The following is a 24,700-nucleotide window of genomic DNA, read 5'->3' on the forward strand; positions in this document are numbered from 1 at the left end:
GTTTCAGCTTGTGTAAATTAGTCAGCTTGAGTAATCATTCATGATGTAAGTTTGGTACTGTAGATAGTACCGTGCAGGTGCATTATTTCTTTAAAGATGAGGGAAGGACGGATTGTCTCAGTGACTGAATGCCAAAAAGCTATACTGCCTCTCCTACTATCACTGTACATGTAAACTTCAAAATGACCAACAGTATCCAACCTGGGTAGGACCAAGGGAGGGCACATTTGTCCTAGCACTGATGTCTCCTTAGTTAAAACATTTCACAGGTTCACAAATGCTCAAGAAATCCATGCATCATAGACACATTGCTGCCAACCAGATGGCGCTCTGTTGAACAACCTGTCATTTGTTTGTTCAGCAATGAAAGGGTGCATATAATCTGCTCAAGGCGAATACATGTACTCAACAGCTGATGGATCTCATGGCTATGATATGATTAATGTCAACATCAATTTGAATTGCTTTCTCAGTTAGGGATGTCAGCTTGAAAAAGATGCAGTTGAAAGCTACTCAAAGAGTCAGTCATCAAGCCAAGATGGTCTCCACATTAAAGTTGCTGGCTGGATTGAATAACAGCTGGACTGCTGTGTAAGAGCATGCAAAAGTGTGCGTCCGCGCGCAACTAAATAACAATGAATTTCTTTGTTTTGCTTTTGAATCATTCCGTTGTATCCGATTAACGGTACAAGTCCGGGAGAAGAAAACCTTCAGGTAAATAGAACAATTTAAAGGAACAATTTTATTTAAGATTGAAATTTAACAGATTAAACTGTACAATACAATAAGATTGCATTAATGATTGCTAATGCAGAAATACATTAGATTTGCTTGCAATTTCTCTTAGTCTGGGTATTGGTAGAATATTTACTCCTGGTTTGTACACTTGACACACAAATTAGACTGAACTTTCTCACGTCAATGGTTTGATTTCCACTCTGTCTTCTGTTTGCTTTATTCATGACTGGCCCACTAATTTTAGTTTTAGCTTTATTCTAATTACGGTGAGATCTGGTTTAGCGACTAGTTCAGTTGTATCGGACGTAGTTTAACATATATTCTAGTAGAATGTATATTTATGTTAATCTTGTCACTGGGGAAAGCGAATAGTTAAAGTTATCGATAGGAGTTAAATTCGTAATTAAGCCCCCTTTCTGTTTCTGTGTTTTCAGAATGCTGTCGTTGTTCCTGTATGCCAAATAAATAATTATACAGAAGCAACCATTAGAAGATTCCGGCTTGTATCGTAGTGATGTGGAGTTGCGCTTCTTGTCTGCACTGCTGGCTAAACATACATGTAGCCAGTCTTGGCCATATTGAGTCAAATTCGGATAGTAAGTAAGTCTGGCTCCACCCTGACCGTTCCAACGTACTAGTGGACTGTGCCCCAACCTGGTGGCTGCTCTGCAAATGCTATAATTCACAATGATCCACACTTCCCTTGCAAACAAGGAGTGAGAACAAGTGACATGGACTGGGACACTGGCAAATTGCTCATTATAACAGGAATTACATACTGAGCAGCTAGCATGGTTTAAAATGGCAAACAAACTTGAGCAGCATCTGAACGCCAACAGCCCATTGCTTTAAGTTTTGAGTGGAAAATCCAAAGCAGCCGCTGTTGGATTCAGAAATGGTGGCAAACTTGCCAATGCGAAAAATCCCCAAAACACCAAGAGCATGACAGCATTAAAAAGAGTGACTTCATATCAGTCATTGCACCAATGTGGGAAGGCTTGAACGATATGGGACAGTACCAGCAAGGGCATTAGCCATTGTTTGTGGTTAACTGAATTATAACCTTCGGTAGCCTGTCAATAATTTCATCACCAAGAAATCTTTTGCTGGATCCATCCAACCATGAATTCTGCGGTAGTAACTAACCCGGGAACCAAATCTTTGGCATACTTGCCAACCATTTACCAAGTAAACTGATAAAAGTTATAAACACTGGACCATTCAGAACAAGTGGGTGCTAGCCAGAACAGCTTCATGAAAAAACAGGCACACTTATTCACATACTCACCACACTTCACATATACACAGGACCATCTTGGCAGGCTTGCCAAAATTCACCCTCATAGGTGTAAACTGATCGAAGTTAAACACTAGCTCAACCAGAATGAGTGGGTGCCAACCAGAACTTTGGCAGCTTTCCGAACCAATGGGGCACACTTACCCCCACACTTGCCCCCACACATGGGCCAACATTGTTGGCAAACTTGCAAACCACTTTACCTGATACGGGGACAAGGTTGATTATTGGGTGAACATTTTGAAGTTTAAATTGATGGGAAAAAATGTCCCCAAATCACAACAACTGTCTCATGAGAAGAAAGCTTATAAAACAAACTTGTTATTCATTGAAACAATTTTCATGGCAACTTAAAGGGTTCTTAATGGCGAGCCTAGAGTACTAGGTAAGTGTTGTAAAATTTAACCATTTACCAGTTTCCCAATGACAAAATGCACTGCACACCAGAAAATTAATCTAAAACTGAGGGAGGCTATGACTTCTCAATCTTTATCCAAAGGAGAATTCAAATCTTGTTCTTCCTGTAAAAAACATAATTTTGTTTTAAAAAGCAAGTCTGAAGTTATGACGAAAGAACTGTGGGGAATGAGTGTGTAGAGACACCACGTTTTGTGGTCCACTTGTCCAAATCCCGTTTTTATAGACCACAAAAATTCATATGAAATGTTCCACCTGGAGCAATAGCACGACAGGAGTTGAATGAGCCAACAAAGGACAGAGTTTCCCTTAACAAAAAACTCCATGCAAATGATCTTATCCCATGGCACACAAATTTTACTATTACCGTAAAAATCCCCAAACTGAAGTATGTAATTACTGGTATTTGACAAGGGCCTTCCGGCTTCTCTGAGTGGTACTCTGAGCTGAATGCAAACGTCCTTAAAGTACTGATAAGTATGTCACAATGCTCCATGGATTCACAAAAAAAGAAAATCTAAGTAACGTGATATACATGTAGAGGCTGTTCCAAAACTCACTTACATGGAATTTTAAAGGTGTTAATGATTGCAAAAAGTGCACCAGAGATAGAACAGCCAAGGGTGAGCATGGTGAAATTATTTTTAAAACGGGAAACCAAGAAGCTCATGGATGGAAGGTGTGACAGGCAGCAGCTGAAAAGCAGATTTTATGTCCTTTTTAACCAACTAATGAACGGGACTCAGAGACACAGCTAAATCGACAGCTGTAATGAATGCAATGGACTTCACACCTTTCATTATTGACAAAGTTGGTCACAGAACCGCCAAAGGAATATGACTATGGCAATTAGTGGATAAAATGAAAACAGCCCAGTTGCTGCATAAGGACAGGCCCAGTTGGAGAAGACTGACGATTTGTAAAAGGCCGATAAATAAATGTTCACCCAAATCTGCCAAATTCAAACTCATTTTGAAACTTGCTAAGTACTACCTGGTGCCTATCCATTGCCAACTGAAGGCAAACAAAATCTCTTTTACTCTGGGATCTTGAAAACAAAGGGAGGATAAAAACTTGCGAAAAACCTTGAGCAAGAGGAGCAGTTAATGACTGACCATGATAATGTCTGAACCCTTGCTTTAACAGCATTAGGAGCATGAAAATTGGTGTAATTATCCATTTTTTTTTTAAATAACTGTTTTGTAGTGTTTGAATTCAAGCCTGTCTCCAAACCACTTGAGAGTCAACCGCAATGCCTGCTGTATATCTGGTGCGGCAGACGTACCCTAAATGTGGCAGCTGAGTGCTTCGCAGTGCTGCAGCGAAGTGTGGGCCCGAGCCCCATGCTCACTGAACATGAATACGTGCTGTGCCCCAACTTACCACAGTGACTGCAGCTGTGAGCACTATCAGCAGGAATTCCACTGGCAGCTACCGTATAGGGAATTAAATGCAAAACCATTGGAATTAGCCGATTTAAACCTATGCCTACACTACACTAAACTACACTACAACATGATTTAAAGTAATGTTAACTACAGAGTCCCGTTGATGAGACTGTAGCCAATAGTCCCTCTGAGCTTGACTTGCTGCCTGTTAGGCTTCTGCCGCCGGTAGCACTTGGGCGCCTGTTGGAACTGGCTGCCTGTAGTGATGGATGGTAGCACGTTGGAAGTGGCTGCCAGGACAGCAACTGCATGCATGAGCAATGGCCATGCAATGCAAGTATGCAGCTTCACCAACTGCTTGTAGCTAGCCATACACGGTGGCACATTGACTGGTCCCATTGTGCTACCACTTGCAGTGCTTGCCGAAACTGCCCCAGTGTTGTCAGTCACTAAAGCCCATGGATGGCCAGGTCCACAGCAACTGGCATGTGGTGAAGGTGACAATGTCTCATGAGCTGCCTTTTGGGTTGCAGCATACCAAGGGAGTGATTGCAGAAATAGACCAGGACAAAAAAAAACAACATATGTACCTGTAAGCCTGTAGGTTACCTCAGCTGTGTACAAGGTCCATGGGTTGCTCCTGCTTGAGCAGAGAAGAGCTGGTGAGGTAAGCAATCCCAGCTAAGTCACTTTCCAGCCATTTTCGGCAAAGGTGAAGAAAATTTAAACCAGATGGTCCACTAGAGCATTACCAGGATGCCCCGAACACGTACTGACAAGATATTCCAGAAACAATGAAAACACCGGCAAGAAATAACAGGAAATATTGAGTTGACACTGGAGAGATTTATTTTACAAGCAGCGGTTTTGGAAAGCTATGCCGAACCCCTTTGGCATGCCTTGTTGAATTATAACAACTGTATAAATTTGATTCCTGCATGCTGCTACATGTACACATAATAATGCTGTAACATCCTTGGCCTTCTGCCAGTAAGGAGAGACACAGTTGGCCAGGTGCCTGCATTTCGAGCAATAAGTTTACAATACCATGGCAACAAAAAGCGACTAAGAGTTTGTCAACAACTGTATGTGTGCTGAGAATAACGCATTTTATCTTGGAGAACATGCTCCAGACACTGAATTCAGGCAGTGTGTGACATTGCTTACCTGCATTTGACTGAACACAAGAACATGCTCCAGACACTGAATTCAGGCACTGTGTGACATTGCTTACCTGCATTTGACTGAACACGACAACATGCTCCAGACACTGAATTCAGGCATTGTGTGACATTGCTTACCTGCATTTGACTGAACACGACAACATGCTCCAGACACTGAATTCAGGCAGTGTGTGACATTGCTTACCTGCATTTGACTGAACACGAGAACATGCTCCAGACACTGAATTCAGGCATTGTGTGACATTGCTTACCTGCATTTGACTGAACACGACAACATGCTCCAGACACTGAATTCAGGCATTGTGTGACATTGCTTACCTGCATTTGACTGAACATGAGAACATGCTCCAGACACTGAATTCAGGCACATCATGACACAGCAACTTTTGATCCAAAATCATAATTCTGTAATTTTTCTTTCAGATATTCAATGAGCTGAAACTTCATCACATTTGTTTTCAGGCACCTTTTTTTTAATTTCAGGTAACTTTGTTCCTTATAAGAACAAAATGCATAAATGACAAATGATGACCTGTACATGTACATGTACCTTTAACCTATTTAGTGCAGACAAAGCAACATGCCACATACTTTATTTCTGAAATAGTGTATGGAATCAGTTGGATACAGTAAGATTATAATAATTAAGAAAAATCAATTAACAGCCAGGACACGTCTCAGGTCCTGGAAGCATTTCTTGCAAGTGTCCTGCAAGATGGTCATTTATGCCCCAGCCAATGGAAAGACTTGTTGGTAGTATTGCTTACAGACCAGAACATAAACTCCCTCAAGTGCGTACTATTCATTCATCCCCTTTAAACAACATGAAGGCATGCATATATGTAGATACATGAGTTTCAACCTTGCCTTTTTCATTGACAACAGCCAGTCTACATGTACAAGGCCACCTGTGGACACATACACATTATGCGCAAATGTAGGCTACCAACGAACAACACAGACTGTGCCACATGTTGGCCACTGTTGCAATATCAATGCGTGTTCGAGTTTGTCACACTGTTTCAATGTACTCTGAGGATTATCTATCATTACAGAATCGTTGCCTGCTATGTAGGGATCCATAATAAAAACTGGAGGGGGCAAATGGCACCTTCTGATTTGCCTTGGATGCCTGTTGTGATATGAAATCCTGAACCGCTATATATAATCACACATTCACAGAATACATGTATATCCATATTTTTCATCATGATGACACTTTCCTGTACAAAAACAAAATTTCTGAGCTTGTTTTTGGAAGAAGTAAAACTTTTTAACCACTAGCTGCCTGGGTTTCCGATACCGTACATGTATGCTTTGTATGCATGGCCGGGGTCTCCGAAATCAGACGAAGGGAACTGGGCCTTGTAACAAAAGACCCTACTCGGGACAAAAGACCAGGCTGCTGGGCATTAACGACATTTTTTCACTCTCAATAGTGGAGATAATCCAGCCTTCTTTTGAAACAGTATACCACAGTTTAGGCCATTTAGTGTGAGTGGATTACCACCGGAGACAAAAGTGCTCCCCCACCACAACGATAAGCTACACAGCACCGCTGCACGCTAATCTGTCCCCTATTGAAAAGGGGTCAGCAGCACACTAAGCCAGGTTTGTGAAAGAAAGTGACATAACACCGCACAATCTGGGCTCTTTTTACAAGGCTGCAGACCTGGCTGAAATACTCGAGTGTCAATAGATTTTGTCTGTAAGATTGGACTAGCAACCAGACAGTCTTTCGTGTGGGTGTAAACGTCCATTAATTGAAATGATGAATTTTTGAAGAATTTTGAAAACTGAAAATCTTGAAAAAGTCCCGATTATGTGCACTGCATTTTTCAAACCACCCGGCAGCAAGTGGTTAAAAACCAACCTGCTGTCATTTACCAACATCATTAAAGGGTAGCTGCAATCAATTTTTTTATGCAAATCTCCAAAATGCACCTGTGTCTCAGTTACAACTTAACTAAAACTTTGTTTTACTATTTTAAAGCCTTTTTATTCCAATGAGTATTTCCATAATCATGAGCAAAGCTGTGGTGTCATCTCAGTAAGAAGCCTCAATGTTTCATTGGTTTGTACCCACAAAAGTCCTGCATTTCTGTAGATTTTCCTGGACTCAGTTTTCTATTCTTTGCTGATTCATTGTTGTTTATGTACATAGCAATAAGGAATCATCAATCCCTCTCAGAAAAGTTTCAGTTACTAAATTCTGGGTTCACAATTTGAACAGAAACACCTACACATTGAACCATGTCTTTCCAAAATTATTCCACAGCAATAGCACCCTCAGTTTTCCAGGAAAGCATGGATAATTTTAGTTGTTTAAAAGCATGTACTTTTCAAATGTATTTGACTACACAGGAAAGTCAATTATTTTTCAAAAATTGAAGGATACCAAGTTGAAAAAAATTTTGTGTACAAGACAACTTTATTGCAGCTACACTTTAAAGTGAAATAACACATATGGCAAAAATGGCCAAGTTAACATGAACAATGTTAAAAAAAAATGGCGGTTGCAGCAGGAGATAGTGCTTCGCTGTCTCCCAGAGCACATGTCATATACATGGAACAACATAGTACCAGTGTGGCTGTTCAGCGTCGTACTTAAAGGCAGGCTGAAACAACACAGTGGAAATGACACTTTCAGTCGTAGGAGAGATCAGCACAATGTACCCCATGGGGTACATCACTCACATATCACAATGAAAATAACTTTGGACCTGGTACATCCATGTTTGTGGTATATCATGTTATTGATTCTTGACCAATTAAAAATAACAATCTATTAACATGGTATTACAATCAATTTTGTAGTTTTTATATTTTTTAAATAATTTTGAGAAAGAAACAGAAGAGAGCAGAGAAATGTACGACTCACCAACAAAGCCTATGAAATAATGGGCATGGTTTGGCTTGCCACCTATCACACCAAGAGACTGACGTAAGGTGAAACATCTCTTCAAGCGTTTGACGTATACTGCATTGATCTCATTCAATCCAAGTCGTAGTGGTATAAATATCAAAACAGGTCTCCATGCTCGTGTGAAAGCAGACTCTGCACGAGCATCACTTTTTGTCTCATGCACAGATTTGTTTGATGGGGGCTGTGTTGATGAGGCATGTCCGCACTGTGTTTCCCTTGACCCACAACAGACTTTTCCTGAAATGGTAAACCAATGTACAGAATAATTTCAATACATGTAGTCATGATATTAAAATGCATATTTCTTTTTAAGTACTGTAAACTGTACAGGTGGCTTCTCTGACTTTCAATGACCAGCAATTTTCATCCCTTGATTATCAAAGTTTCATGTGCATCAGTTCCCCAGACCTACCGGTATCTTCACATATACATGTAAGGCACTGCACTCACACGCACTTTGCAATGCAAGGCACAAGGGCAAACAAAACACTGTTTGCTGAGTAGGAAAAGGGAAATTTTAATGATAAATTTGTACAGCGGCTTACAGTATGGGACATACATGTACACATGGACAAGTAGGAAAGAGGTTTGGAATAAGCACAAGTTGACATCTATGTGTCCTTTGATTGACCATATAAGTTCAACAAGTGAGAGACAGGCCTTCCAAAAATTTCACCTCGAAGCCACAAAATAATCATATCAAGACTAAGTTCAAAGGCAGATTCTGCGAAGAATGGATTACAAGGTAAGCACAAATTTTCCAATTATGCCAGGGTTCTTACCTACTACATACAGTGTTCTCCAAATTTGAAAAATTAAGGTTGGTGCTGAGTTTGGGACCAATGCGAGCACGTAGCACGAGCTCTCACAGCATGAGGTCCGGGGCCCGCTTAAGGACCCCAGGAATGTGGTGTGTTCTAAGGCAATTCCTGGCTATTTTCCCTATTTTTTTTGAGCAAAAATTATAAGATTTTAAAAAGACTTCCATTTATTCATGCACAGAATTACTAAAAAGAACTTCAATTGAAACATCAGTACCAATGAGTACATGTATATCCTCATTCCACAATTTCAATTATTTTCAACTATTGACTTAGAATGACATGTCATCCAAGGGATCTGGGTTGTAAAAGTATTAAAATCAAATTTATCCTTCAATTCTTTTAAAAGAAAGTGTTTCTTGTTTGTTAAGGTATTCATACACATCTATCCCTCAATTTTATTCACTTCCAAGTATTGACGAAAACAAAACCTACTTTTAAAAGGATCAGGGGGCAGAAATGTCATGTTAGTTATTGTGAACGTTTTGCCATGACGCGGGCAAAATGTACACCGAAAATAGACCACGGACATGTATGCACTCAACGAACGTAATACACATGTACACGCGTAGCCTACACACACAAACATTGCATGGAATGAGGGGGCATCTACAATCTTGAACAAAATAGTTGGAACTCTTTGTGGGAAGCATGGTGAAAAGATCCCCCTCTCCCCCTTTCAATGTTGCAGTCATTTATTTGACCAAGGTTCGGCCCAGCTTACCCAAATAAGAAACAACATTGACAGGGGGTGAGGAGAGAGGCATGTTCCAATGAGCTTTGTCCAGGATTGTCTCTAAAAAGTCCGCCTAATCCTAATAGGGAGCAAGTTCATACCACTCTTTAAATATGCTGCAAGCGCACGGGCAATAACAACAACCGCAACGGTACACCACCTCAACTGAAAAAAGGAGAGTCACTAACATTCTTTTTCTTTTTGTTTTCATGGTTCACCGTTGCAATGTTTCATCTGAAACCCAATCAGAAAGTGAAAAGAGGGCAGACAGAATTGCGTACTCCTCATTGATCCATATAGCCCTTCAAACCGAATCAAAAATTTCATTTGAGAGAGATATGTGCTGAAATTGTATGGTGCACCGTTGACGATGTGCCCAACTTATCCCATTTTCAATGGCCAACTTTCCTCTTGTTGCCGATACCTACGAGCAGCAATCCAATTAGTGGACCCTTCCACTGAAAAATCCCATACCAATGGGTGATCATATCCCATAGCTGTTGTATAACTAAATATTAATAAACTATGTATTAACATATACTTTCTTTTTTTGGGGGGGGGATTATGCTCTTGACAGGGCATACTACCACACCTTGCGTATTATAGTCATTATGTATTCCACTAGATAACCATCAAATGCTGACAGCATCACATGGCAGTGCCAAAAACAGTAATGCAGCAAACCCCCGCCCTTCCAGGTAACACAGACCCACACTCATGACACACGAATACGATGATACAATAAAATAGCTGAGATCAGACTAATACTGGTTGTCAATATCATGTGGGGCGATGTTCAAACGTATGTTGATTCGAGCATCAGGTTGCCTCGTGTTGCAAACTGGTACTGGTAGGCCAAAATTGTCGGGGAGTCTCGAGGTTTGGATTGAAAGTGAAGCGGTGGTTATTGTTTCTAAATTAATTCTGTTATAAATGTATACCATAGAGCCAAAAAATGTAAACACGGCAGCATGTTTTTTAAGCTTGGCGGCGATTTCTAAGCATGGCAGGCACCCCAGAAAGCATGGCAGGGCGCCAAGTCTTTCCTACATGTTGGAGAACACTGTACATAACTTAAATTATATGAGGCTGAGGAGGAGAGACTCACCATGTCTTATTGTATCTCTTAATATGGTTTGTCCCACACACGGTTGATTCCTTCATGCATAAAAATCTAAATAACCCTTGCAGGGTATACATGTACATCTCCCAGAAACCACTGAAGCTATTCTTTGTAGTTCTTAGGCATCTTTTGAGTATGAGAAAGTAAGACAAACTTCGTCATGAAAACTTGTTGGGTATATTTCATAGCTAAACCGAAGATAGGACTGCTCTTCCATATTCCACTGAACATGGGACATTTTGTTAATAGAATTTTGGAATGGGAATTGTTTGGGGTCTGCTGGATACTGAGCCAAGAAAACACCTGCCACTGGCCTATGAGCTGAGGGGCATTTAGACTGGCTGGCAAGTGTAAGTTCAAATACTCTCCTGGACTTCTTCGTGTGACGCAAGTCCAGAGTGGTTAGTAACGCAAGTCAAGCAATGTTACTGAGCATGCTCCACGTCAAACGTGCACGACTACCAAAGGACTGTCAATTTCATTTCAAAACGTATCCTCTTTTGTTTCTGCTCGGAGCGGATGCACACAAGTTCTTAAATGTACTTAACAATGCAAAAAAACATTGTACACCACAAAGCTGTTTACTTTTTACCACTTTTTATATTATGTGAAGAGGAAAAACAAATCAAAGGTAAATTTGCTGACTGCTTTTCTGGGCCATGGAAAACAGACACTTTTATTTCAAGACAAGACATTGTCTATAAAACAACTACTTTATTGCAATTTATACAAGTAGCTTCATTTTTTCATTATATCTGCACTGTTGATATATCGATTGCAATGTCAAAAGGATATCGTTCATATCGATATCAAAGCAAAATCAGGTATTAACACTACATTGATGGACCTTATTTTACACTAAGCCTCATGCTTGATGGGAGTGAGTCAATGTAATAAAGAATTTTCTAAACATCCCAAGTAACATGTTCAAGTACATGTACATGTACTTGAACATATGCCCCTTTGAGATCAATGGAACAAAAAAAAATACCTCCTGAAGTAGGTCAACCTTATACTTAATTTTCCCTTCAATTTTGAAAAGCTGATACATAACAAAATTATTTTTAAAAAAGGTTTATCACAGGGCAGAGCTCTTCTGAGTTTTTGGGAATCAAAACCAAAGACATAGTAAGCTGTCAGATCACTGGTTCTTCCCAAGTGACTTCCCCTTTCATTACTATTTTTTCAACGTTCCTCTGAACGATCTCAACTTGAGCTTGAAAATTTATTGCTGCTACCGCTCCTTGATTGAAACAGAATGTCAACAAACTCTATTTTGTTTCTAACAAACAACAGAAGTATCCAACCATTTGTTGTAGGGATTGCTAGTTACAAACAAAATGTTGAAGATAACAAGTCTGAAGAGGAACACATGTGCCTGTATCTATTTTTTCGGATCAAGCGTATATGTACTTCAGTCTGATTGGATTTTGCTATGACTTGATGTAGATTTATATATACATACTCTCCAGAGTGCCCTTGAAAGAGATTATTGCCCCAAAACTTCCCGTTTACAGCAGAATGATGAGGAGAAACCTATTTACCTATATGACCCCAGAGTAGTTGTGGCATTCCTGGTCATTTTAGCTACCAATTTACTTGCTCTCTCCGTAGCCTCCATTTCTTTGACTAAATTTCCACCAAAAAGTTGGCTCATCAATGACAAATTTCCTTTGCGGCTGTCAAATCCTTTGTCAAGCAGCCCATCTAAGGAATACTGTCTTGAAAGGGACTCTGACTTGCAGACCCAAGCAGTACAAGTTAGGAGGTGATGTGATTTTTAACCATACTGGTATCAACAATCTCTGCTTTGTTGATACCAGTCAGTGATGCAAATTGAACAAGGTGGCCCTCTTTCCAGTTCAACTGCAGGAGGCTCACCAGCCAGAGGTGGGGCTGGTGTGTTCTGCACTCATTTAACCCAAGGCAAGGTTGACGAGGCCAATGAAGCCATGGATGAAGGTTTCACAGGATCAAGCATGTCTTTAGTTTGCTTCTTGATGACTTTCCCTTCCTTAGTTGACATACTGAAGTAATTATGAGTGAAATCGAACTGGTAGTTAGCTGAGAAGAGAAGGAACACATGTAAATGAAGCCATAGAGTGTACATACGTGTGCGCAAAACTGTACCACAAAAAAAAAGAAAAAAAAAGACATGCTTCAGAGGTTCCTTGAGGTTTAAACCCTGAATGCTGGGGCTAATTTGCATTTTAATACATGAAGGAATCAATCATTTCTTCCAATGGCAGTGCAAACCACATTATTCAAGACAATAACATACAGTGAGACTTTACAAGGACAAAACATGATTTCCTTGCTTTACTGTCAAGGAGACAGTGGTAACCGTAATCACTGAAAGCAGGGGTGGATCCATAACCGATTGTTGGGAGGGAGGGCCAATTTTTTTTTTTTGGGTGGGAGAAATTTGGGAATTTCTACACGTAACCTTTCCTGCTCTTCCTGAGGGGTGAGGAATAATTGTTATTATTTTTTACAAGTATCTGCGAGGAAAGGGAACAGTATATTCTGCAAAATTACGTTTCATTTTTGTTGCAAAACTGAAACTACCCCTCTTTTTTTGGAGGGGGGATGACCCAGTTGACACACCTGAATCCTTGAATGGCAGAGCAGTCTTTACTGTAGTTGTAACTCAGTTTTGTTTTGTTTTAAAAACAAGTGCTATGCCACCCTTTTCGATATAATATTTTCATACAGAATGGTGTAACACAAACCATTATCATATACAAGTTGCAAATAATAAAGTCATTAAACATGACTTTATTACCACACAGAAGTTCCTTCAAACATAAGCACCTACATAATTTCTATTCATTATGTACATGGCAAATATGTGTCCCATTTTGAAAATGAAAACTTGTTTATTCTGATTACAATGTAAGAAACAATGCCGCTATAATAAACACCACTATTACCCTGCTAACAGTCAGTTATAGCAACCATTCTCCTTGGTCTCACATTTTCCTTTTTTTGGAGGTTTGTTATTATAAAAATACATGATTTGAAGAGACCATAACTTGTTCTTTTACGTGAAATAGTGCTTGAGTTTCCTCCCCCACATTAGTGTGGGTAGGGTCTCCTAGTGATACTTACCCTTGTCCAGCCTACATATGCAAATTTGCCAAGTGCCTATTATAATTCGCTGAAAAGACTTGATTATGCATGCTGCCCCCTAACTCCCCACAATGCAATGTGGTCCCGCCGCCATGTTCGTCCTTTTTATCGAAGTGGAGAATTTCCCCGGAGCCAAAGTGGGGAAGGACGGGCGGAAGCGGCTGGACAGGGGAAAGTATCACTAGGAGACCCGACCCACACGGAGAGGAGTCTCCTGCGTTCACTTACCCCTGTCCAGCCTACATATGGGGAGTAACACCGTACCCTGGAGGAGGGTTGGCGACGGGAGAGCAATTACAAGAGAGTATAGGCGGGCACTACTCAACCGAACACTCACTATTCTAGAATTCGTCTCACTCCGCAGGACATCCTTCAGGTAGCACTCGGTGAAGGTGGAAGGAGATTTCCAACAAGCCACTTGACAAATGTCTGCCAAGGCGACACCTCTGAAGAACAACCAGGATGCAGAGGCGACCAGAACATCATGGGCTCTGATGTGAGATCGAGTCGTCTCGTCATGTCGAGTTGGCCAGTCTGGATTTGCAAAGATGATAGCCGAGACCGTCCAATGAGCTATGGTGTCCTTCGCCGCTGGATGAAAGGGTTTCATGGTTGTGATGAAAAGTCTGGAACCAGTCTCACGGCGACGCTTGGTCCTCGTGAGATACCACTTGAGGGTATGAACAAGACACCATTTCTTGTCGGAGGTTATGTCGGGGACAAAAATGTCCGGAGGCCAGAAGACAGGCGTCTGGTTCTTTGTTAGGAATGCGATGGCTGGGATAAGACGAACTCTGTGCGGCTCCCAACGTATGTGACCTTCAGCAGTTAACAGGGCATGCAGTTCACTGCCACGTCTGGAGGTAACGACTGCCAGGAGGAATGCCACCTTGATGCTAAGATGGAGATCAGATGCATCGGACAGCGGTTCGAAAGGGGGGACCGGTGAGAATGCGCAAAACGTTGCCAAGGTACCAAGAAAGAACAAGGCGTTTGACGTGAGAACGCTCAACAAACATTCCCTAAAGTAGATGGTGGATGGCAGTGTTTTCAGAATTGTTGATCCGTTGTTGAATCCCGAATGAACAGCTGCCAGGGCCGACCGGAAGTTGCGGAGAGTAGCAATCTGGAGGCCCGAATGAAAGAGATACGTGAAAAAGTCTGCAACTGAGCTTACAGAAGCTTCAGTTGGAGAAACATCGTGGTCATTACACCATCTAGCAAAATGTTGTATTCGACTGTTGTAAATTTTGCGTGTGGAGAGTCGTCGGCCCCGATCGCCATGGACGCAGCATCTGCAGACAGGCCTGACACTCTAAAAGACCGTTGGACAGTGTCCAACACGTCAAGTGAAGATCGCTCGGTGCTGGATGGAGGATTCCTGACCTGGGTTGACAAATATCCTCCCTGTGTGGAAGGATCTGTGGTCGACGAACCAGGAGCCTTGTGAGCCTTGCGAACCACGATTGTTGAGGCCAGCATTGAGGGCGATGAGAAGAACCCAGCATGGTTCTTGTTCTATCTAGAATAAGACTCGGGGAATGAGGGATATTGGAGGAAAGGTGTACGCCAGAAGGTCGGATCAATTCACATGAAGAGCATGTGTCACAAAAGGTCAGAAGATGGGTATTGTCAGCCGATGCAAAGAGGTCGACGTGGGGGCACTCTATCTCTGTGAAGATTTGGGTGACTACGCTCGGATTTAGAGTCCACTCCGTAGGGTGGACAGCGCCCTGAGAGAGAGCGTCTGCTATGTTGTTGGACATTCCCAGTATGTGAACAGCCTGGAGAGTGATGCCGTGATCGATCACCCACATGAAGATCTTCCATGTGAGGAAGCATAGCTGGGGGAGCAAGTACTGCCTTGGTGGTTTATGTATGCTACCACTGTGGAGTTGTCGCTCTGGATTTGAACCGAGAGACTCACTAAGTGCCGCTGGAAGTGACGAAGGGCGTTGAATACTGCCTGAAGTTCCAGCAGGTTGATGTGTTTGTTGCGGAAGGAAGAGTCCAAAAACTCTGGATGCATGAAGTGGAGGAAGGGAGGCCCCCCATCGAGGTGGCCCAGCACAGAACAGGTAGAGAGGATAGGATCACACTCAGAGTCTCCATTTGAAACCGCCTTGGCCTGATGAACTTGTTTAGCGGTTTCAGGTTGATTATTGGTCGTTATTTTCCTGGGTCTTTTTCGGGTGCGAGGAAAAAGGACGAAAGGAAGCCGGTGAATAGCTGGTTCCCATACACCAGTGTGATGGCTCGTTTGCATGACAACGCTGCAATATACTCTTCCACAGCCAGGCTTTTGAGTTTGTCGTAGGGAGGAGTGGAGCGGAAGACCATCCCGGACGGCAGGGAGCTCGTAAACTCGAGGGAGTAGCCGTGAGCAATGACGGAGAGGACCTAGCTGTCTGCGGTGATTTCGCGGCCGCCGACGGGTTCGGGGGCCGCCAAAGGCAAACAGAAGAAGTCATGGACACTGTCCCCTGATAGGACTGGGGGCAGGGTGTGAAGAACCACGGCCGGGAGGGCGCGGCTGAAAACTTCTGGGAGCTGATGTAGGAGAAGCTCGCTGTGGGGCCGATGACCGAGTAGCCACCCAGAGTGGATGGCTAAAGGGGTGAGCAGCCAGTGGGGGCAGAAAAGAACCACAAGAAAACAAAGCATGCAAGAAACGAAATAAGAAAATAAGCACTCTTACCAATAGACAAGAAAACACTCTTTATTTCATAAAAGGAATCAAGTCAATTCAATAGCACGAAAGGTACGGAACTTGAGAATTAGAGGAGTCATAAAAGACACATCCGTAAACTATAGGCGCTGAGAAAAGAAGGACGAACATGGCGGCGGGACCGCAGCGCATTGTGGTGGGTCAGGGGGCAGCATGCATAATCAGATCTTTTCAGCGAATTGTAAAAGGCACATGGGAAATTTGCATACGTAGGCTGGGCAGGGGTATGTGAACGCAGGAGACTGTAAAAAAATTGTTCTGAAACCCAACCCTTGATAGTGACTGACAAAACTCCAGTAGTTGTATCAGAGTTCAAGTTTCACGACTGTCATATCGAGATTTTCCTGTTTCAAGGATCCATTACATCATGAGAACTCTTATGAATGAACTTCTGTGAAAGTAACTGCCCCAAATGTGAATATTTATGAAAAAAATCCCGAATTTTTGAAGCCCTTCTTTGGCAGGTCATTACTCATGAATTATATATTTGTTTTACCTGGCTGCAAAAGTGAGACAAGTGTACAACAGTATTTCAATTTTACAACGGCCAAAACAGCAGTGCACCAAATGCAGAACCAGAACACGAGCCTACTTGTACATGTGTGTGCGTATGGAAAAATCAGCACATGGGATAAATGGGTACGTTGTGGCAATGTGCTCATTTATCCGGTACATTCTTCCCAAAGAGCTACATGTATAATAAAAACTAGAGTGCTGACTCATGCACAAAGTATTCTAATCTAGACCTGAATGTAAATAAGTCAAAGGAAGTTATTGCTGACTTCAGAAGACCCAACCTAGTATTGTTCCCTTAGTCATTAATGGTTCAGAATTTGAAAGAGTACATATTTCAAATTTCTTGGTATTAAAATCTCTACAGAACTAAAATGGGATTTCAATATGGATTGCTTCATCAGGAAAGCTTGACAAAGACAATTTTCTCTAGATGGTTGAAGACTTTCCATGTCAGCCAAAGACTGTTATTGAAGTTCTACAAGTCAGTGATTGAGAGTGTCTTGACACAGTCAATCACTGTCTAGTGGGACAATGCTACCATTGATGACAAGAAGTTTCTCAGTCGGATCATTTGCACTGCAAGTAAGACATTTGGATGCCAACTTCCATCACTAAACGATTTGTGCCACTCTCGAGCTAACACAAGAGTTCAGTCCATTGTAGATGATAAGTTTCATCCAGCTCATAATCTCTTTCAGCCTATGTGGTCAGGTAACCGGTATTGTTCAATAAAATGCAGAGTTTTTATCCAACAGCAATCCGCATCCTTAATTACATGCACAAATTTTTTTAAAAGAATACGTCAACAAATGCGATATGCAAACAACCTGAATGCACAGTTAGTGAGTATTTCATTTTGCTTGATGCCAAAAAAGGCAAACGCACGTGCGTTTGCATTGCTCATGAACTTGCTGTGAGTTTTTGTCTTGATCGGATTTTATCAGTACCCTACAAGTCTGTATGTGCATGACAGCTGCTGCTCTAGAGCTGTCAACTCATAATAACACTGACTCCTTAATTTAGCTGAACTTATTCATCGAAAGACACCCTTCGGAAGACATGCATATAAAATCTGATGACATTGCTCTAATGTATGGGAAACATTTGATACGAAAAATAATTATAATAATTATAAAATTATCAGCTATGGATGTAAATAAACAAGTGCCATTGCTCTATACATGAGCCTCTTGTTCAAAAGACGCGCTGACATTTGTGTGTGTTATACTTGAGTATTGCATTTAGGATACATTATTTGATATTCATTCTATCTGATAGTATAACTTTAATACTGTAAGCTAATATTAAAGTTGATCAAATCTCAAAATATTGAGGGTCTGACATTTCAATCCTAACAGAATCTTTCTCCATGGCAAAACGACAAGTGGACAGGACAAACAAGCAAAAACAGAGAATCAACCAAGCATGGATGGACCTTTCCTTTTGTCCTCTTGCATTTATCCATGCTTGGTTGATTCCCTGTTTGCTTGTTTGTCCTGTCCACTTGTTATTTCGCCTTTGATAAATATCCTGCTAGGGTCGAAAAGTCAGGCCCTCAATATTTTCAGATCTGTGTTTTAGGTCATTGTAGTCAGCGAGCAGTTTGCAGCAGTTTTGTACTACATATCTAGGTTGATCAAGTTACAATACGTTGCATGGTGGCACATGAGGGCGTACTGCGATTGATCAATTTTTAGTGAATGGCTAACTGGCGTTAGGGAAATAATGCTGTAGTAGGTCATTCAGGTACATGTTAGTTGAACGTAGTAAACTACTGAAAAAAAAATTAAAAAGCATGTGCATATCTAGAAGAATGACAAGTTTAGGATAGCTATTGACACAGCATGACCACCTGAGTATTTGTTTGCTCAGTAGCTTTCGTCCACCTCTTGGGAAGAAGCACTTGTAAGAGGTACATGTACTACTTTCTTCTTACAGGTGCTTTTTCCCATTGTTATTCTAACTATACTTTTATTTTGTAACTCAGCCTCTAGGATTATCACCGTGAGTAGTTTTTGAACCGCATGCTTTAATGCTTAATAGCAGTTAAGATGTTTATATCTTGCTCTACCTTGATCATCTATTTTTCACCTATGAGTAGCTTCAATATTATGTCAATATTCCTTTTGGTCACTTTTGTTACTGTCTAATCATCTAGTGTACTCGAAAAATTATATCAGTGTGAACCAGTGTAACCAAACTGCATGTCCCAAGCAATTTTTACCATTAATACCAACATTTAAACTTGATTTCAGTTTGCAATATGACTTTAAAGTGAGTACAACTCTAAGGGTGAAATATGGAAAGATAAGAACAGATGCCAACATTCAACAAAATGCAAGGCCTTCCAGGTATTTTTTAACTTAATTTTTCTCAACGTCGAAGTTTTGGCCAAGAGTCCTCTCGTTCATGCAATCATGTGGCAGGCTGTCACCAAACATGGGCTATACCAAACAACTGATAGATTGAACATATTTTTGGTGGACCCCATCATGTTTGTTACAGCGGCATTATTTCAAGTGTGAAAGGCTTGGAGAGCAGGTACAGACAGGAGCATTTTAAGGGTTACATAAAGTACCTTAACATTAGACATAACTCTAGCTGTCTACTCATTTGCTAACTTACTTATATCTTCTTGCACCACAGTGTTATCGAGGGCTACATGTACTGCCATATTGCTCCAACTGTCAAAGGCAACCAGCTTGCGTAACACTTGAGCAACAGTATTAGGTCCAAACCACATACCGACCGACTTGCCTTCACCAACACCCATTTGTGCTGAAAAAGAAATGAAGAAAAGTTGTTGCTCATGTTAATCTGAAAAGCATTCACAGGGAAGCCAATTAGGATATTTAGAGCAATAATTTGTCGGATATGGTTGATTCTAGGGAGGAAACAGAATAATGACATATCTACTCTACTGTCATTGTACATTGTAGGATTTCATTAGTGTAGCTACAGGTAATTGGCAGGGCAATTCTCACCTAAAGTGAGCCTCTCATTTTCAGCTATTGTGGGGAAGATTTTGCCGGGTGCCAATGTGGGGTTGACTTGGGTGATAAACAATGGTGGAATCAATTTCAAAGTTGGAGGGGGACCGGTTGTGAGACTATTAATTGTGAGCCATTAGTAGAACGATCCATTAACCACTTCCTGCCGAGGCAGTTATCAATGTTGATGATGTTTGGCGGGGATATTTATCTTTTTTTTTCTGTTTTCAGGATTCTTTAAAAATTCCTATCTTCATTTACTGGACACTTACAAACATGTGAAGGACTGTCTGTTGTGCACTCTAGCCTGACAGACAAAATCTATTGATGCCTGAGTATTTTAGCCAGGCCTGCAGCATTGTAAAAAGAGCCCAGATTGTGCGGTGTTATAGAACTTTCTTTTGTCCACGAACCTAGCTCAGTGTGCTGCTGACCTCTTTTCAACGGAGGCCAGATTAGCATGCAGTGGGGCTGTGTGGCTCATCGCTGCAGTGGTGGACACCAGACATTCCTTCACGTGTTTGTAAGTGTCCAGTAAATGAAGATAGGAATTTTTAAAGAATTTTGAAAACAGAAAAAAATGATAATTATCCTGGACCAGCATCATCAACATTGATAACTGCCCCTGGCAGCAAGTTGTTAAGTGATGAAATAAACAACTGACTAAAATTACGGTTTGCAAGACCAGTGTTTCCCCCAAAGCGTTATAGCGTAGCGGCACCGCTACGCTTTAAAATTGAGTGCTACATTTAAAATGTTGCCATTAAATTACCTTCAACACTTGCTACAAAAATATTTAATGATCCAAACACGATACTGTAACTGACGATCGCGCAGCACGGGCGGCCAGCTGGACACACAAGGATGCACATGTGCATGTACACGTACATTAACTGTACATGGCACGTAATTCTTTAGGAAGAGCAAAAGCAAGTGAATTTTGTGATGTAAACAATAGACACAAAACAGGTCTTCTAGTGTTATACTGACAAATTCACTTCGAAACATGCTTCGTGCTCAATTTCACGGAAAGTACAATTGGTCTAAACTTGTTTTTTCTTTTTCATGACGGTCTACTGACTCGTTGGTGCGCCGGACAATATACTATATCACAAGAATCCGCTGCAGTATACAAACGATGCATATTGTAAAAAGTGTTGCTTGTGCGCACGTGCTTGAACTTTTTGCAAATTCAAAGATGTTACGTCCAATCACCTCGTTTTTCCTGACAAAAAAGCAAAAATTTTCGGGACAAAACGCTGAAACTATCGATGGTGGAAGTCAAGAGGATAACTTGCCAGCCTCTATGCAAAGTATTTTGTATGTCTGTGCCTTATTTATCATCGAGATAAAAATACACTTTCAGACTTGACTATTACCATGAATCACCATGGACAATAGAATTGTGTAAAATAATTAAAGGGCTAATGAAATAGGATTTGTATTGCTTTTAACCATGTAAGAGTCTCAACCCACTGTTAACTTCAACAATTGTTCATGACAGATACGAGCTTTAATGACAACTGTTGTTTTTATGTTAATGAGAATTTTTATTTTCATTTGCAATCTGTGAGTGAAAACCCCCACTCAGCCTTTTCCTCACCCAGACTCACTAAACTTTAAGAAATTCCGGGGGAAACACTGAAGACCATGGGTTTTAGTTGAACAGTGTTGGTAGGGCACAAGGATATCGTTACTCAGATTGGTTGGGCTGTGTTGAGAGTGGTCCACCATGTTATGTGTGGAGGGTTATTATGGAGCCAGGACGACCTGCATTTAGGTGACAACTTCAGCTACTCTTTTATTTCCAACTTGAGCTCTGAGAACTATCCGAAAGGAGTGACTGACTAGCACCCTCTATGGTCTGGTATCTTACACACCACGGTAATGGGTTTTAGTTGAACAGTGTTGGTAGGGCACAAGGATATCGTTACTCAGATTGGTTGGGCTGTGTTGAGAGTGGTCCACCACGGTAATGGGACAAGCTGGACGGGGCCAGTGGTGTGTTACCGAGCGGTAGTACTGTTCAAACTAGAATGTGATTGCAATAACAGGATGGAAGCACTACATCATTTGCTCAACATAGACAGGAAGGAGCAGGGCTAGCCAGAAGAACTAGTGCGGTGCATGACACAGATGTGTCTGTCTCAAGCATCGGTTGGGAAGTAATGGTGCCGGGCCACTTCAAAGCTACATCAACTCCATACATGTATACTAACATCACGGGCTAGTTTAGACCACATTACATTCAAGCTAAGCTGGCTGGATGTTCAGATAGCTAACCACGCACTTCACGATGGAAACAATATCAATCTACTCAAGTATACAAGTACAGAAGGACCTCTGCACTATGTTTGGTTTTGCATCATACAAGGTTTTGGTCTGCTGTACCTGACCATTGAGCTGAGGATATTTAGGCGTGAGGTCAAAATACAAATGCTTTTGAAAGCATCCAACGCTTTGTAAACGGTAAGCCTCACGGACGGTCAACATCGAACAGACGAATGCTTCAGCGAGGCTGGCCAAACCGTTGCGGTCGAGTACACCTTGCACTCTGCAGCTTCCAGTAAACAATGGACAGCTCATCGCATTACGGCATCATAGACTTCTGCGGTCTGGTGGATTGGTCATAACAATAGCTCTTTACTTTGCAGCTCCACAGGAGGATTTAGATCGGCAGACTGCTTTAAACATCCTGATAAAACACCTGTATTGAGTAGTTGTGTTGAGCTGTCAGTTTCCAGACCCAGTCTTTTCAGGTCTCAATACCCTGTAATCTTGATATTTTGTCTCAGTATCGTGAGTTAAATACACACTTAACTGTATACCTGCAGAATCGAATATACTAACTCGAAATACTATTTACCTGAATCATACACGACGTAGTGTTCTGTTCGCCAACATGTAGTTACAGATAAAACCTCTTTTTTTTTTGCCCGTGTGCACAAGCTGGGACTCAGCATTGCGCGCTCGCAGGTTTTCATGTGTAGGATCGAGGAAGACACATACGCGAACTACGCGCTTTCTACTTCGAAGCTGCACCTGCACGATTTAAGGATACAAGTACATGTTTTTTCTTGAAGTCAATAGTACATGCGTGCACGTTGCAATATGTTTTGTACGTACGATTCTTTTGCACTCTTTGAATACTTTGTGGCTGCACAAAATTCTTGTTGGAAAAACAAACATGTCGGGTTTTATACTTATCTCTGGTGTTTGACTTTACCTATTAAACTTAAATGCACAGTAAATTAAAACAATGAACACAATTTAATCTAGTGCTGCCGATGAACCACCGAACCGAGGCAAAAATCATCAAACAAGGCACTTTCGAATCGAGCAAATCTGTTCGGTTTGGATGTACGGGTTTAATAAGGCATTTTATTGATGGCACGCGGGAAAACATACAAAAATATAAGAAAACTTAATAAAAAACAAACATAACGAAAAATGGATAACGAGTTGTACAGCGTGCTCCACACCTGCGTGAACATACTAAAACTTACAATGGCCCGCATCATGAGATGGTTGTAAAAAGCATGTGGTGAGAATCACTCAGAAATCAACCAAGAACACGCAACGTACGGCATTGTCGCTGCATAACATTTCTAAATTCTCACTACATCCAATCGTGCTCATGTATATTCAGATTTATTATTTTATTTGCCAATCTACGATAGACACGCCCTTACGTTCCATATTAAGGTAATGACGTTCCATATTAGGCCAATGGTCTCATAAATGGAGTGCAAAATGAATTTTGGTTGGATGCCAATCACAGTCGGACTCGCGCTCGATCCAAGGCATCCCTAGATGAAAATTTTGCCAAGCGGTTTGGTGCATGTTTATAAAAAAAAAAGGTTTTCAAATCAAAGTTGCTCGCGGATCAGGAGAGATAGCAGATTCATAATTTTACACGTAGAAATACTTTATAGGCCTTTGCAGCACGATCGTAGCGAGCCTTTCATGTCTCAGTGTGCATTGTACTTGTACATGTGTGTACATGTCCGAACCCAACCGATCCGAAGTTCGGCAAAAAATGTCCAAGTCCTGTCTAAACCGAACACATACTTGCAGCACTATTTGATGCGGAGTTTGACATTTTTTTTATTACCTTCAAAGAATATGGTACACGGGACAGAAGTTCCAAATAAATTCATATTGCATCTACGTGAATATTTCCTTTCATAGACGATAGATTAGGCTGTAAAATGAGGCAACCGTGTTTGGCATTCCCCGTCATATGAACGCATCTATTTTCCAGTCTAAAAAACGCTTAAACACAAACAATTATCTTGGGGCGATGCTTTTTTTGTCATGAAATACCCACTCAAAACGTATCTGAAGCTAGATAAATGTCTGTAGCCTGGAATGCAGTTGATTTTGCGTCTTCCTATCACAAGGTGTTAACCACTAATCCTCACGGCCAGCCCAGGAAGGCTGACCACGGCCAATGAAGTTCTCCCTGAATAGGATCTTTTGTTCACAACCATGGCTGTGTAAGCCACAAACTCCATTGTTGTCAGGGTTGCTCGTGAAGCTAGACAGTCCAGGGCAGACGGTTCTTTTCAAACCGTTGAACTGTCCAACACCAAAAGACGAACGAAGACGAAGTACATAGCTTGCCATGTATGTATTGTAGAGAGTGATAAACCAATGCTTTGCACCACTTCATCTGGCACAAAACCCCTGAATATACAACAA

The 24,700-nt window shown here is 41.3% G+C and overlaps 1 protein-coding gene across 21 annotated transcripts in view; it reads right to left on the reverse strand.

The window, feature by feature from the left end:
• The window catches only part of atg4b (autophagy related 4B cysteine peptidase), a 122,585-nt gene that overhangs the window by 39,591 nt on the left and 58,294 nt on the right, over positions 1–24,700 (reverse strand). For 18 of the 21 annotated variants that reach the window (XR_015427583.1, XR_015427584.1, XR_015427582.1 and 15 more), the window contains 2 exons: positions 19,632–19,784; positions 7,906–8,187 (listed from right to left, as the gene is read on the reverse strand). The exons of 1 other annotated variant lie outside the window; for it this stretch is intronic. Coding sequence is in view for 6 of the 20 variants with exons in the window: in XM_087145304.1 (XP_087001430.1) it covers positions 7,906–8,187; positions 19,632–19,784 (435 nt within the window). In the remaining 14 variants the exon portion in view is untranslated. The remainder of the gene's footprint in view (positions 1–7,905; positions 8,188–19,631; positions 19,785–24,700) is intronic. 2 more of the 21 variants (XR_015427589.1, XR_015427593.1) reach the window with 2 other exon arrangements.

Source organism: Acanthaster planci, linkage group LG14, assembly GCF_054643075.1.
Source record: "Acanthaster planci isolate LZ-2023a linkage group LG14, COTS_SCS, whole genome shotgun sequence".
NCBI classification, from domain to species: Eukaryota; Metazoa; Echinodermata; class Asteroidea; order Valvatida; family Acanthasteridae; genus Acanthaster; species Acanthaster planci.